We start from the raw sequence: 14,875 nt of genomic DNA, 5'->3' as shown, positions 1-14,875 counted from the left end.
CCACAGGACCAGGCACTCGGTCACAACTGTCACTTCCAATGTGTTTCAACAGCTGAGGAATCGGTCCACCTGATTTTACTCATTTATAAAGAGCCTGCTTTGGACAGATCTTCATTCATTTCTCTGAGCTCCATGGACCCTACTGGGACAAATGTCTCTTTGCTGTTTTGCCAAAATTTTTATGAAAACCTGATATATTCAGCTCTGATTAATATCTAAACACCAGCACATAGTTAGCAATGCCAAGAAAGAAAGAGAATACATTCCAACAGCATCCCTCTGCAAACATGAAAAGCAAATAGCAAACATGTGGCTTTGTGACACACTTTCCTTTATTTAAAAAATAGTAGGATTTTAAAGAATGAAATGTAGTGCACCACCTAATATAGATATTCAGAGTGCTTGTACATGTAGCAAAAAACTCCACAGGACAAGGCTGGCCGGTGGGAGATAAACTCTGCCACCCGCCATGACATAACAGCAAACACACCATTCAGAGAGAACGTTTCCACAGCTCAAGGATTAGGAGATTATAAAAAAATATCATGTCAAAGGTGGTAGAAATGAGCTGCAACTTTCCAGATCCTCCTCACAGCGAACATACCCCACCCCCTCCATTTTCTTCTGGCAGTACGTTAATGTCTGAGCCGGACAATGTGTACGCTCATTCACACTCCATGGAACTGTATCAAATGTATGTTTTACAAGCTGCAACATTGTCAGTTAAAAGTGTGAGTACAGTACTAACAAAAAACACATTGACAATTATTAATAATTACACTGCTCTTGAATTCAAAAGTACAAATGCAAACAACTCTATCAAAAGGAAAAGAAAAAGAGGATGAATAAAATAACAACACATATTACTAGAGCCACAAGTCACATCCAGGTCTTAGAAATGACTTCCAGAGCTGTACAGACAGGAAAGGTTTTTTTTAGCAAAGTGACATGAAACCCTGCTTTGATACTGAACTCCATTCATGGGCAGAGAATTCCAGTCGGTACACATACATAAATGACAATATGGTGTCCTCTGGCATGTGTACAACTGCAGAACATGTCAGTTGTAAATGTGTATATTTACATCCTGGGCTGGCAAGTATGGGATGGACACCACTGTGTTAGAATGTCCTTCAGTATAACCTGACTGCGTATACAGAGGACAGGATGTGCTTTTGCACCAGCAGCAGAGACACTGCAGTCAGAGCACATCTTAATGTACACAATGGGTTCATATGGAAGCAACACAAAAAAAAATCTGTCAGCTGTCTTGGTTTTCTTCAACCCTGCTCAGTTTTCTGTTGTCTCAATCCAAATGGGACTTTAGACACCTGGGGCGACATTAAGACAGAAAGGTGCTTGCACATGGAACAGGAAATGAAACAGGAGAGATTCCAACTGAAAGTTTCTCTGTGACATCACCTCTGTATCTGCATGTCTAATAATCCCAAACAAACACGTTCATGATATTGATCTCAAAAGGAGCTGCAGACTTCAACTTCAGTCACAAAATGAATAAATGGGAGAAAAAACATGATAAACTGCATATTGTATAAAAACAGACAAAACAATGACAACAAAATGTACAAAATGAACAACAACATTAAAACACTTCAGTTAAAGTGACAGGCCGTGGCCCTGCTATACACGAAAAAACAACATGGATGCCTTTGATAAAAACACATCAATGGGAGAGCAAGAGAGAAAAAGACTACTGGATTCCTTCTGAAGAACAGAACAATGTTCTCACTCGTCGGTTCAGAGAGGACAGTGTCAGCTGTAGGAAGGACAGATTCCGTTTTGGATCAAAAGAACCCTGAAGTCTGATGTATCAATATTGTAAAAGCTCCCCCCCCCCCCCCCCCCTTCAATTTTTATTTTGATTTCTTGTATCATCTCGCTGAAGACTATAACACAGTGAGGCTCTGCTTTCATCCCGTTGTGCATCAGGAGACAACTTCAAACCATCTCGCATCAGACTTTGACAACACAAGTGTTCTCCTTCCTCCACAGAACTCCTTCCTGTGTATGTAAGTGTGTGATCTCATGTACAGTCATGTCTATGGGAGTGGTGGAACTACCCCTTCCCTCACATCTAACCTGCAAAGCTCCAGGGAGGATAAGGGAAACGAGAATGTGTACATGTGCAATCCATGAACACACAAATACAAGGGATTTCTCCATGTTGCCTGGTGCTAGTGTTTGTTCAGGCAACCGGGCAGTCAGGCCCAGAGGGAATCTGACCACTCATGCCTGTACTTTAAATCAACAACTGTCATGTTCACCTGTGTGTGTGTGTGTGTATGTCTGTGTGTGAACAATGGGGCATAGTGAATCACAGGCAGGCAGGCAGATGATCACAGCCTTTGGCCGTACTTCCCTTCTTTGCGGAAACAATCACATGTAGATGTTCACCGCCGCATTCTGATGTGTAGGACTCCCAAGTGTTCTGAAGCAACATGGCTCGAAGACTTGAAGAAGTCAAGACTGAGAGGGAGTGTTGTTAACAAGGTTTCTAATCTGTGTTTGGTTATCTTTTCAAGGTTTCTAATCTGTGTTTGGTTATCTTTTCTCTGCCTCCTCCGCACCCCACTTCTAATGTAGCAGCACTGCAGTGTCAAGAGCTCTCATCCTGTCTGCATTCTCCCTGCCTTCCAGAAGGACTTGTAGAACTCGCACACCTCTGGTCCCCATTACAATTCAACTCTTTCATTTCTGTAGGATCATGAATAACCAAAACTCTAGTTCAGCTTGCCTCCTCTCTTTTTGATGGTAACACACACACACACACACACACCTACACACAGTCACACACACAGCCACACTGTTTGAATGCAAACTGCCTCAGCACTCATCTCTCCAGATTCCAGCCTCCTGTGCCATTACTGCTTAAAGAGAATCAGCCGTCTTGTATTCTACAAGGCGGATTCAAAACAGAGCGGGTAAATACAGCTGTGATGTAACGTATGTTCCACTCCCTGCCTGGGATTGGGCCTTGCCTTTGCTCCCCCCTCCCACAACCCTCCGTTTGTCAAGCTCTCCTCCACCTCTACCCGTCCCTTTCCAGGAGCAGCATCCTGACTAGAGCTACAGCATGTCTGTAGTCAAACAGGAATGTCAGTGAGATGACAACTGTGAGCAGTGTTTGCCCCCCAAAAAAGAGGAAAAATGCATAAGAGGGGAAAGGGGATGTAAATAAATCTCTCTGGATGTGAAACATCCATCTCCCGCGATCAATGGAGCCCCCTGACGTCTGAGACATACCGCGTCTTTCCCCTCTCTCTCTCTCTCTTCTCTTCTCGAATGCCGTCTTCCTCTCCAGTCCCTCTTTCTGTCTCTCTCTGTGTGGGCTAACGTGCCTGCTCAGCTAAAGTGTGATCTAAAACACTCTAATACTCCACCCCTCCCTCTCCTCCTCTCTCCTCTGAGAGCTGGGGGGGCTGTTAGAATCCCAGCCTGATGGGAACCAGCTAAATGCTCCAGTCTTCCTTTCTTGTGTACCATTCACAAATCTTGGGAGGGAACCAAACTAGCAGTAGACATGGTAGGTGATAATGATAAGACTACTGTTTGCAAGTTAGTATGGGTTTGTGTCTGTGTGTGCGTGTGTGTGAGTGTGTTTGTGTGTGGATATGAAACCTTTTTTCTTTCATTGTGGTTGACTCCACCGTAAACACACACACACACACACCTGTGCTATTTCCTGTCCCCTCTCCAAGGATCAGGAACAAGAATCAACTCATCAACATGTCCATTCCACGGGATACAAAAACACCAACATTTAGAAAAGAAAACTGGAACAAAATAAGAATGATATGGCATCCCAAAACAAAAGTCATTTCAAAGAGCAGAAAACTAGCATGCTATGGTGAATCCTTTCATCAAGGTGAAGGGGAACAGGAAGTTAATGTTAGTATGAAACATGATCGAGCCTGCATTACATCTGTAGGGTGGTAGGAGTCCAATCTTCTCATTGCCTCACAGCCGAGGGGAGGTCTTGGGGGAGAGGGAGGGAAAGAGGGGGCGCGGGGTGGCATTAGTAAAGCCTCCAGGCTCATCACAATCCTTCCTTTCTGAAAACGGTTAGTTCAAGCCAAAACACAGAGATGACGTAGAGAGGAGAATCTTCCTGCCTTTGGTAGAAGCCCCTCATTTTCCAGTTCCTGGTTGCCTTTGGCAAATGAGAGGTGAACGGAGAGGGCAGGGGAGAGGGGGGCGCGGCTGGTGTCTGTACAGGGACAACAGGGAGGCTGGTAGGGGGTTACAAGGGGAGGAAAGCAGGGGCTGTCATCCAGAGTTTATCCCATGGGGCAGTGGGGCTCCTCTTCTTCATGTGTGTGTGTGTGTGTGGGCGCGCGTGTTTGTGTGTGTGTGACCATTCACCGCTAAGCATCATACTTCTTCCCCGTTCTGTGGATCTGATGGAACAGCGTCATGGAGAAGGCCATTCCCAGGAGCTGGAGGTGAGAGAGACACATTAGGATTTCTGTCAAACCTGTGTGTGTGTGCATGTGTGTGTGTGTTAGCTTGTTGCTTATGTAGCTGTTGGGTGCTTTTAACAGTACTTGTATAGTGTAGCACCACATTTTTTTTGATCCCACTTACAATTGTACACAGTAGGTTTTTAAACACAAGCTGCTTTCCTATCTCACTGACGGAGTGATGTGATACACCAGAACATTCGCAGTGAAAAAAATTCGCAGTGTACTCCTGCTCTCTGCTCCTGCTGTCTACTCCTGCTCTCTGCTCCTGCTGTCTACTCCTGCTCTCTGCTCCTGCTGTCTACTCCTGCTCTCTGCTCCTGCTGTGTACTCCTGCTGTTTACTCCATATCTCACTGTGTATGTCAGACTCGCCTCCCAATACAAATATAGTCAGACCATCAGAGACAGTGATAGGAAGATAAAAACAGAGAGAAATCGACAGAGAAAAAGATAGAGATGCCGAAACTGTTCATGTCAAAAATGAAAACCTGAGACTGTTCAACTGGTTTAACTGCTCGGAATAAGTACAATTAATTGGATCTTGAGTGACAGTAATTTAGATACTAACTGAGCCCTGCCTGGTGAGTGTGTGTTCATTTCATACATGGGTTATGAAGTCATGGGGCAGAAAAAATATGAGAGCGAAACAGGGAGATAAAACTTATATCAGTGCCTGATGTGTGTACTGTGTGTGTGTTTGTGTGTGTGTTTGTGTGTGTTTGTGTAGGCTGGGCAGAGTGCCAGGTATCTTTGATGCTTTCAGACAGGAGCAGGGTGCAGCAGACGGAGGCTTCACTATTTCCTGACGTGTGGGTGTCTCTCCTCCTACCCAGGATGCTCCTCATTACCAGCTTGGCTTCTCCTAGAAGGAACACGCACACAGTGAGGGGCGACCTACCTGCACTACCAGGATGCACATGCCAATGGTTCCCAGAAGGTGCTTGTTGTCATCCAGCCACTCCTCCACCTTCTCATAGCAGCCCTGTGGACACAAGACAACCACAGGGGGTGAGCGAGGCAAGACAACAGCACCATGTGTCAAAACAGGAAGAAGGTGGACTGACTTGGCGATGGGAGGGAGGACCGGGGGGGGGGGAAGGGGAGCTGGTGGAGGGAGGACAGAGGATAAAGGGAGGATGGGGGGGGGGAATGGAGCTGAAAGAACAAGGTGCTATATTGATAGATATGAATTGCTGTTTAACCTCCGGGCAGGGGAAGCACTGTAGTGCGATCCGTTTCTCAATTGAGTTGAGAGAACATGGGATATTTCTCACAGAGAAGAGGATCTTCTCCAGCAACCCGCCACTTGGTGTCTGTGTCTGAGCCACATGGCTGGATAAAGCTAGCTGGAGAGTTCATCTGCAGGTCAGCGGAATCTCACACAAGGAGGGTGGATGTCTGTGACAGACTGAGTCCATGCTGGGGCATGTATTTGGGACGTTATCAGTTCACTCCTGCTGGCTTGATTACACACTAGGTTTTAGAACTACAAACCCCAATAGGATGCTCTCGTACTTTTAATTACTTAATAAGGATAAAATGACATATTATTCCATGGTTGGCTGGTTGACAAATAAATAACACTTGGGAGAGTATAAAGAGATTGGACATGTAGTGCAGGGGATTCTGGGAGGTCTGGGGAAAAAGATTATGTCTGTTGTATGCATAACGAGATCAGCAATTCAAATGGTGACCAATATGTAAAGTAAGAAGCTTAGGGGCAAAAAAGACAATCCTTCAAAACATACCCACTCCCATCCTCAGACACTGCTGAGGGAACTACTCCAAATGTATTTACACGATTTCTATCCCCTTGGAGCACAATCCACTTATGCTGGAACACTGTGACACTGTAACTCTCTAACTTCTGCATATACAAAACACTGGATTTCTCTCTTCAAAAAAATGCCTTGCGTTAGCCCAGGTGTCATGGTAGTCTGGTGCGCTGCTGTCCCATCTTCCATGACCGTCCTGTCCCCAGGCCTCTGGTCGTCACTCCCCTGGAGCCCACCCATGCCCTGCAGTGTCCTCCAGAGTCCCACTCCCTATGGCCCTGCCATCCCTAACTCATTCAACCCGGTGAACCCACTCATCCTAGCCAGTGCCCTCCAGTGACTGACCCTATTCCAGAACATGTTGGTGGAGTTGCGTCCACACTCCTGGTAGTGTTCCTGGCAGCAGCGGTCAGGAACCACCTTCTCCTTCAGGGCCTCATGCCAGTCAGTGAACCCTATGACCCCGCAGCACTTCCACTGTGGACACACACACACACACACAGTTTAAGGTTAAAACGTCTGTCCAAAGACAACTCTAAAAACATAATGCCTCAGTAAAGTGCTGCAATTATAGGGACTATAACTCGGTAGCACAGCACATTGTCTTAGAGAATTTGGAAGTCAACTTTTAGTGTCCCATTAAGACTGTGCATGAGACAGCTTTGGAGAACGACGTGTAATTATAGTAAGTGTGTACCCCCCCCCGAGACTATCCTGTCTTTCTAACGCCGGCATCTAACAAATACTGTGTTCTTTCCCAAGTGACCTGGCAGAGTGGTGTTAAGTGTTGCTCTCTTACCTCAGCCTGGATGATGTTCCAGGCATTCCTCAGGCCAACATTGTTGTCTGTGTTGTACAGAGCCAGCCCATCCTTCAAGTCCTGCTTAGCGTTCTCACTGACCTGAAGGGGGAGCGAGAGAGAAAGGAGATGGAAACGGAGAGCGATGGAGAGAAAGAGAAAAACAGTGTCAACCGCAGAAAAAGGCACATTCAAGTAGGGCATCCGAGTCAGCGCCATGCAACTTTTTGCTTAGAAGGTTACTGCATAGCTCCTTCTTCCACGGCTCCAGCATGATCTCATCCCATCGCCATGGCCCCTGGACTAGTCAGCTATCAATTTCCCTCATCTGCACCCGTACCATATGATCATCTACGATCAGCGACAATTATGTCTGACAGAGATAAATATTTCACGAGACGTGTTAATGAGATAGAGAATCCTGAGGCCCTTCGGGCCCTGGAGCTGTCAGAGGGATGGAAGGAGCAGGTAATTATATTGGGGGAAATTACACTGCGAGATCACAAGTCCTAAAGGAGATACAAAGTTATTCCAGAAGCCAAGGAAGGGAGGAATGCAATTTATTTCATATTGAAATCTTAAGCGGTGGCTAAGCAATGTGGCGGGAGCAGGGCTTCTCTCACAATGGCAGGGCTGCAGGAAGCAGATACTGCGGAAGGAGACGAAGCTTCGCCATGCTCCTCTCTGATCTCAGCCCTGACATGAAGAGGGAGAGGAGACCGAGGCTCAGCTGAACACCGCTCAGCACTGTTATTAGGCTGCTCACACTGAGGCAGCGGGGAGGGGGGATTACAGGGAAGCTATGGGTGTCAGAGAATAACAACACAGAGTCTTCTGTTCCAGAGGAAAGATGTCAAAGTGCTTCAGTGAAAGTGGAATGTGTCTGCGTGTTGAGGGGTAGCTGTGTTGTGGTAAACATAGCAATGATAACGTACGGATTTTCTACAGAACAACATGAAGCATGAAAAAAGGCAATGGTCTTAATTCAACATAATTTGTTTTGTTGATTGAGTATAATTATTATCTTATCAAATATAATTGTTATATATGTATCATCAGGCACACCTTACCAATATAAATTGACAATCTATAATCTTTAATATAATTACCAGTCAGATCTTTTCTCCCCCCCTCACTGCATAATAGGCTTCCTGTCTTTCTGTGTCTCTCTCTCTCTTTTTGTGTATGGTAGCTACAATTGCAGGCAAAAGAGCAAGATAAAGAGGAGCATCAATCTCTTTCCTGTTTTTATATTTCTCTTTCTCTCTTTCTCTCTCTCTCTTTCTCTCTCACTCTTTATCTTTCTCTCTTTCTCTCTCACTCTTTCTCTCTCTATCTCCCTCTCACTCTTTCTATCTCACTCTTTCTCTCTCACTCTTTCTCACTCTTTCTCTCTCTGCCTGTCTTTCTGTTGCTAATTTCTATAGCTGGTTCTGTTTCAAGTTCTTCTATAGTTGTTTTGATTTCAAACACTTAGCTGTAGTCCAATCACTCCTCTGTAGCCGGCTCTATATTTACTGTGCACAGGACAGGTTTGAGATGCAGCGTAATGATCCAGATTTACCACTAACAAGCGTGAAGGCAAACAGCTGAGGGGTTAGAAAAACGTCTTGATCACCAACAACCATGACCCATTTTCTCCTTCCAGAAAGAACAGTTACAACGGGCTATATTGTCGAGTTATCCTATTTTCTAACTCCAGGGTTGACAACAGCTTTCTGTGCAGCTCAATTGTTCAGTGATGGCAGATTGCAGTGTTCTCTATGCTGCCACGACAACAACAGTCCATGAGATTGCCAGTTGAAATTTCTCTCAGCTCCCAACTATATGTTTAAATGACATAGATTTAGGAACAAGTTTCAGCAGACAGAGTCTAAGAAACACAGTGCTCTCTCTCATGATAACGCCCCATGGATACACAAATCCTGCCCACACAGGAAATTACATCCATCATCCTGACAGCCAAGGGTTAAAACATAGACCCCATCACTTAAAATCACATTAAATGTGTCAAATGTGTCTGGTGGAATCCAGAATACCTGCAAACCGCCCATTCGCTAATGAGCTTCTCAGAACGTGCTGCATTCCCAACAAATGGTGGATTTTCAGACCCAGCCTGTCTTACCTGTCGGTCCAGGGCTGTTCAACACAGACAGGTGAGAGTACCAGGGAGGTGTCAGAGCTTCTACTGTCATGAACTGTCATGTTCTCTTATTCCGTTTGATACCCACAGTGGGCTATCTCAACTCATTCTGTACCACGGGGGTGTCAAGGTACATCGAGGGAGTCAGATGGCTGAGCGGTGAGGGAATCGGGCTAGTAATCCGAAGGTTGCCAGTTCGATTCCCGGTCATGCCAACTGACGTTGTGTCCTTGGGCAAGGCACTTCACCCTACTTGCCTCGGGGGAATGTCCCTGTACTTACTGTAAGTCGCTCTGGATAAGAGCGTCTGCTAAATGACTAAAATGACTAAATGTACATCTACATTCAGTTCAGGTTGTGGAAAGGAGCCTTCACTACTCTCCATACTCTCCTTCACCGCCTGCATTGTATATTAGCATTACACTGACAGGCAGTCAACAGGAGACCTTCCACACATGCAAATATGAGAGTTACTTTTAGATGCCTTATCATGTGAAGTACAGAGAGGCCTAATCTGACAATGCTGCTTAGTGCTAACTTGCCTGGGGCTTTGCTTGCTGAAGGACAGCTATGCATGTGTTGAGAAGACACATAACACTTCGAAGCCTTCACAAAGACCTCGACGAGACCCCACTGTAATCCTCTACACATGCCTACAGCTCCTCCAAAGACACAGGCATCTCTACTGGTCATGAAAACACACCATTTTCCACACGCTCTTCCAACTTGGTCTACGTTACACTGCGGATTCATCAACAAAACATACTATTTCCTGTAGCAAGTTCCTGCCTGCTGCAGAATCCCCTCCAGTTTCTGCTCACTCCATACCCTTCCCTACTTGCCTCCCTACAGGACAGGGGCAACACCACCTGTCCACTCTGACTCACAGACGGGCAGGGTTACCCACGCAGAGTGCTGGCAGAGGACAACCAGTCAGGCCGAGGCCCACTGGGCACCACTCACCAGCCTGGGCATCAGGCCCATGGGTTTGGGTTAAGCCCCAGCTGGCATCCCCCGGTTCCACCCTACCGTCTCCACGCCCACGGGTCAGACTTGGCTGGATCTGGACCCAGTGTGTGTGCCTTGAGTTAGTTTGGGAGGGCTGGGACTCCAACTGTAATTGCTGGTAGATAAAAAATGCATGATCAGTGCTTAACTATACTGCATTTCTTTCTGTCCAGCTAATAGTGTGAGCGAAACACCAGAGGGGCTCCCAATTTAGAATGCTATGGCTGCAGTTCTCCACCAGCCAGCTGCCCCTATATCTCTCCATATCCCCTACTCTTGTTCAGGCACTACACTTTATTCCGGCTGTGTCATTTGGCAGAGGGCCCCCGTGGTAAAGGTGAGGGGTAGTACAATAGTAAGTGGCTAGTTTAGCCTTGTGTAGCATACTGGTAGTGTTAGCTAATATCTGAGGGGATGGTGCTCCTTGGAATGAGGTCACAGCGTAAAGACGGATGGTTGTAATCTAGTTTGTGGCCAGGCCATCTGCTCCAGTCATATGGCGGGTCAGTGCTGGGCCAGCCTAAGGTATGGACCAGAGGAGGGGAGTTTACAGTGCATGATGTTTACATGCACGTAGCCAATCCTCTCTCATCCTGTCTGATCTGAATTGAGCAAGGCCACATGGGAGGGAAGGTGTTCTGGCTCTCAAACCAAGCAGAACGGATCATGTTTGGTTCTCCAAGACTGAAGGGAAACAGTGGGGATTCAACCGGAACAGAATACCCTCCCTTATGACTTACTTATCACTTATTTGACAGTGACATACAAAAAAATTACCGTCTTATTTGATAAACCTTTATAGGTTGCTGATATGAGGATGTGCGTGTATCTTCAATACTGGTTCATAAATGCCTTGTGATTGAAGATCAAACAGCAGAAGGGAATTAGGAATTCTTCTGATCGCAGAGCTCGGCAAGGGCCCTACAAGATATCCACGTATTCACACTTGCTGATTAATACAAAAATCATCTCATCTCTGCACTGCTCATATGCTGCCACAGAATAGGAAGAATACCAATCTCAACAGCTATCGTACCACAGACGTCCTAGTACAACAAAGAGGCAGTAAGCTCATATCATTTGCAGTAACAAATTTGCCAACACAGATGTATTCTGCGGCCTCGGCCTTATCATCATTTCATCTCCCATTAGCTCTGAATGGAGCACAAACACACGCTCTTCTGCTCAGACACAGGGACCATAAAGCACCAGGGGTTATTGACTGCAACAGACTGGGATAGGACGCAAACTGGGTTTACAGTAGAGGAAGCTATACTGCAACAGACCCATCCAGTATTCACCACGGGACTGCAACTCTTAGTCTGTCTTTGTATCGCTAGTCCTCTCCCTCACATCTATCATTTACTCCCCCCCCCCCTACACACACACACACACACACAAAAAAAAAAAACTTCACATGTGGCAGTTATGGTGGGACTAGTAAATTAAGTTGCTCCCACTAGGTTTTTATTGAAATGTGTGTTCTGGATGTTAAGCTGCTAACTTGTGGTGATAAAAGCCCAGCCATATTTACTTTAGGGAGATAGACAAAGATCAGAATCAGGGATTGGATTGGCTGCTTAATGGATTCCTTTATCTAGGTGAGAGAATGAGCAATAACCTTAGAACAAAGCCTACGCTTCAGACCTGAAGGGAGAAATAGACTAACTCTGTAAAGAAGACAGGCATCTACAATGCCCTTGAAAAATGAACGAACACTTGCCAGACCATTTGACCTACACAACAAATATGTGTCTTTTCATGAGTGGTTTGGTTGTGTCAGAGGTACTAACAGGAGACATTTAAAAACTCTCCCTCACAGACTGTAATAATCCTTTGAGATTTACATGCCACAAATGTTCTTCCAAAGACACCAGCTCACATACCAGCATACGGCTTCAGCCATAGAGAGCCTACTGCTGCATGCCAGCACACAGGTCTGGTCTGGCCCTGAGATCAACAGAAATGGTGATCTGAGGTGTTGGGCAGACACTGGAGATAGAGGACTAAGAGAGAGCTTAGGACCAATTACAGGAAGCCAACTGGTCAGGGTGGACCTGCATAGTATGGCCTAACCTTTGACTTTGATTTGACCCTTGTAGGGTCAAAATAGTAATCGTCATGTTGAGAGACAAGTCACTCTAAAAAAGAAACCTGTAACCGCCAATAGAATCTGGGCTGTGCTTATGTTGCATTCTATCTTTCACGTCTTGTGTGTGTGTGTGTGTTTGACAGTGTGTGCTCAGAACGCATTTCCGCATGTTTCGCATCCTTAAACGGGCCATGTCCAGGCTAATCAACTGGCACTATACTGGTGGATTGTATGTAGACACAAGGATTGGGAAAAGCTCCTTACCTTATCTGAGTAGACGAAGAACAGGATGAGAAGTATCAGCTCTGCCAACAGGATGATCAACAGGACGATGAAAAACTGCGAGCCAGACAAAGATGGAGGGAACGGGGGAGGGAAGGAGAGAGATGGGAGAGAGCGAGTGCCGTCAGGAAAAGGGAGGAAGGTAGAGGAGGGGTTTAATTCCTTTGCAGATTCATCTCCCACGCACTCCTCTTGTTTCCTCTTCTCTCTTTCTCTTCCTCGGCTAAATATTTACCCAATCTATCCTTCCCAGCATGGGAGCTGCTTCCAGCTGAAAGACTGTTTTAGAAACATCTATTAAAGTCATGTTTATTTTTGAGTTTATTATTTGTGTCAAGTTCCATATGAAATAGCAATCACAGTAAGAATATCCAGAGTTGTTTATTGAATTTTGAAGGTGGCCAGTTCAGTGTCTCATTGAGTATATTCTGTTGGCTCGCCCTCACCAATATGTTTGGCATATTTTCTTCTGGTGTTGAAAGTTTTAGGAACAGCTTGTCTAAAAGGAATGTTGATGCCATGATCGCTGTAGCAGATGTGTGTGTGAGTGAGAAAGTGTGTGTGTTTTTGTGAGTTCTGTTCTCTTTCATGTTTTTGATGTCGGACGAATATACCGCAAATTTACCGTTTGAAAGTAATCTCTTTTAAGCTTGCCTTGGTTTATTTTCGTGACAGAAAAGAGGGGAAACCATAAAGGTTCTCTGAACAGTAAATAAATCCGACCCAAACCGAGCTGTTCACTTAGTATGTTCAGAAACAACAGAGTAGAGCATCCGAGCCAGCTGATCCCTGGAGGAACAGTGGTTCTGATGCTTTACTCCACTTTAGGGTTACCAAGACAGACAAACGGACTGACAGATGGACTGACAGACCGCCGGATAATCTCTCCTGTCCCTGTCCCCCCCCCCACCCCCCAGTGCCCTCAAACTTCAACCATTAGAACACAGAGATGGAACCTCATATAAACCTCTTGCGCAACTTTTTGCAAATGCTACACTTTTAAACAAACATAGTTTTTGTTGCATTTAATAATTGAGCACAGCCTGGTTTTATAAATACATATTGCCATTAGGACTGCTACATAATTAAAAGTTGTAAGTGACACAAAGAAGACCAGCTCGAGGGTCTCTTCATTATTCTGAGTCTAATGACTGAAAGCCTGTGTTAGAGTGTTCACTTCCACTGTGAGAGACCCTTGAAGTTGCGGTCTCGTTCTCCCCAGGAGACTCCGTGGTCGGTCGCTAGCCTTCTCTCCCCTGACAAGCTTGTTAGCGGGCAGGTTCGGCTGAGGACACTCCCATAGAAAGTATATCTCACTATCTCACGACACGGCTCAAACTTGGCGACGCTGTCGGTGTGCGTCGGTTAATCGAGGTACTTGACGCGGTGTGAAAAGGTGAGTTTAAACCGGTGTTTTGTTAACTGAAATGTTTAGTGATATAATTGAGCAACAAAAAAGAATGTTATTACGTGGTTTGAAACAAGGTGTATGAATCTACAATAGAAAGGGAATATGTCTCTGATTTGATGTATGTACCAAGGAGAGAGTACAGCGTGTTTGTGTATGAGCGTGGGCGGATGGTAGAGATCATAGTAACTCACGCTCAGAAGCAGGCACTTGTTCTCCTTGATGGCGCCCAGGCAACCCAGGAAGCCTGTCACCATGACGATGGCGCCGAGGGCAATCACCATGTTGGCGGCGGAGAGCGAGGGAAACGAGGGCGAGAAGGTGGCGAAGCTGCCCTGGGACACAGACAGCCATATGCCCACGCCCAGCAGCCCGCAGCCGCACAGCTGCATGATGGGAAAGACAGAGGAGCAGGTCAGAGGACCACACACACCACCAAGACGTGTTTCAAAATAACAAGCACCACCTACACATGGGAGGGAAACTTGGAGGGGCTCAAACTCTGAAGCTCCACCACAAAGTGTTATGACATGCAACAACTGGTTCTGGTTAGGAAGTTTGATATGTTATGGATGAATGCACACACATGTTGAGAGCATATTGGAGATGAAGACTGAATACGCGAAGAAGCTCCGAACACACACTCGTCTCAACACTGAGCTTTATTACCACAGTAGTGACCAGGCAGTCAACCTGTCATTCATCAGCAAGCACCTCCAAATGACCCACTTTTACACCAATTACAGCCAATAAACAGATAAGCTTTGTTTGAGATTAGAGAGGAACAGGGCCAGATGTGGGCTGTTCAAGGCACACCAACCTGGAGTGCACAAGAACATGTTAGACATGAATGAGCCTCTAGGGGGAGCAGTACCCCTGGGCTTC

The 14,875-nt window shown here is 45.9% G+C and overlaps 1 protein-coding gene across 1 annotated transcript; it reads right to left on the bottom strand.

Moving 5' to 3' along the window:
* Positions 1-1,871: 1,871 nt before the first annotated feature.
* LOC136941888 (tetraspanin-9) lies at positions 1,872-14,352 on the bottom strand. Its single transcript, XM_067234533.1, has 6 exons — positions 14,185-14,352; positions 12,565-12,639; positions 7,058-7,159; positions 6,604-6,735; positions 5,382-5,465; positions 1,872-4,457 (listed from the first exon to the last, which is right to left on the bottom strand). Exons 1-6 carry the CDS (start codon positions 14,272-14,274, stop codon positions 4,386-4,388), a joined length of 555 nt encoding a protein of 184 aa, XP_067090634.1. The 5' UTR covers positions 14,275-14,352; the 3' UTR covers positions 1,872-4,385.
* Between the last annotated feature and the right edge of the window lie 523 nt (positions 14,353-14,875).

Source organism: Osmerus mordax, chromosome 4 (assembly GCF_038355195.1).
Source record: "Osmerus mordax isolate fOsmMor3 chromosome 4, fOsmMor3.pri, whole genome shotgun sequence".
Taxonomy (NCBI): domain Eukaryota; kingdom Metazoa; phylum Chordata; class Actinopteri; order Osmeriformes; family Osmeridae; genus Osmerus; species Osmerus mordax.
Note: the sequence above shows the minus strand (reverse complement) of the source record. Positions and strands in the feature narration are given on the sequence as shown.

Coding starts and splice junctions, on each gene's coding strand:
- LOC136941888 (XM_067234533.1), bottom strand. CDS start 14,274: ATGGTGATTGCCCTCGGCGCCATCGTCATGGTGACAGGCTTCCTGGGT. Junction 12,640..14,184: donor ACAAGTGCCTGCTTCTGAGC/GTGAGTTACTAT, acceptor TCTGGCTCGCAG/TTTTTCATCGTCCTGTTGAT. Junction 4,458..5,381: donor TGTGCATCCTGGTAGTGCAG/GTAGGTCGCCCC, acceptor TCTCACCTCCAG/CTCCTGGGAATGGCCTTCTC.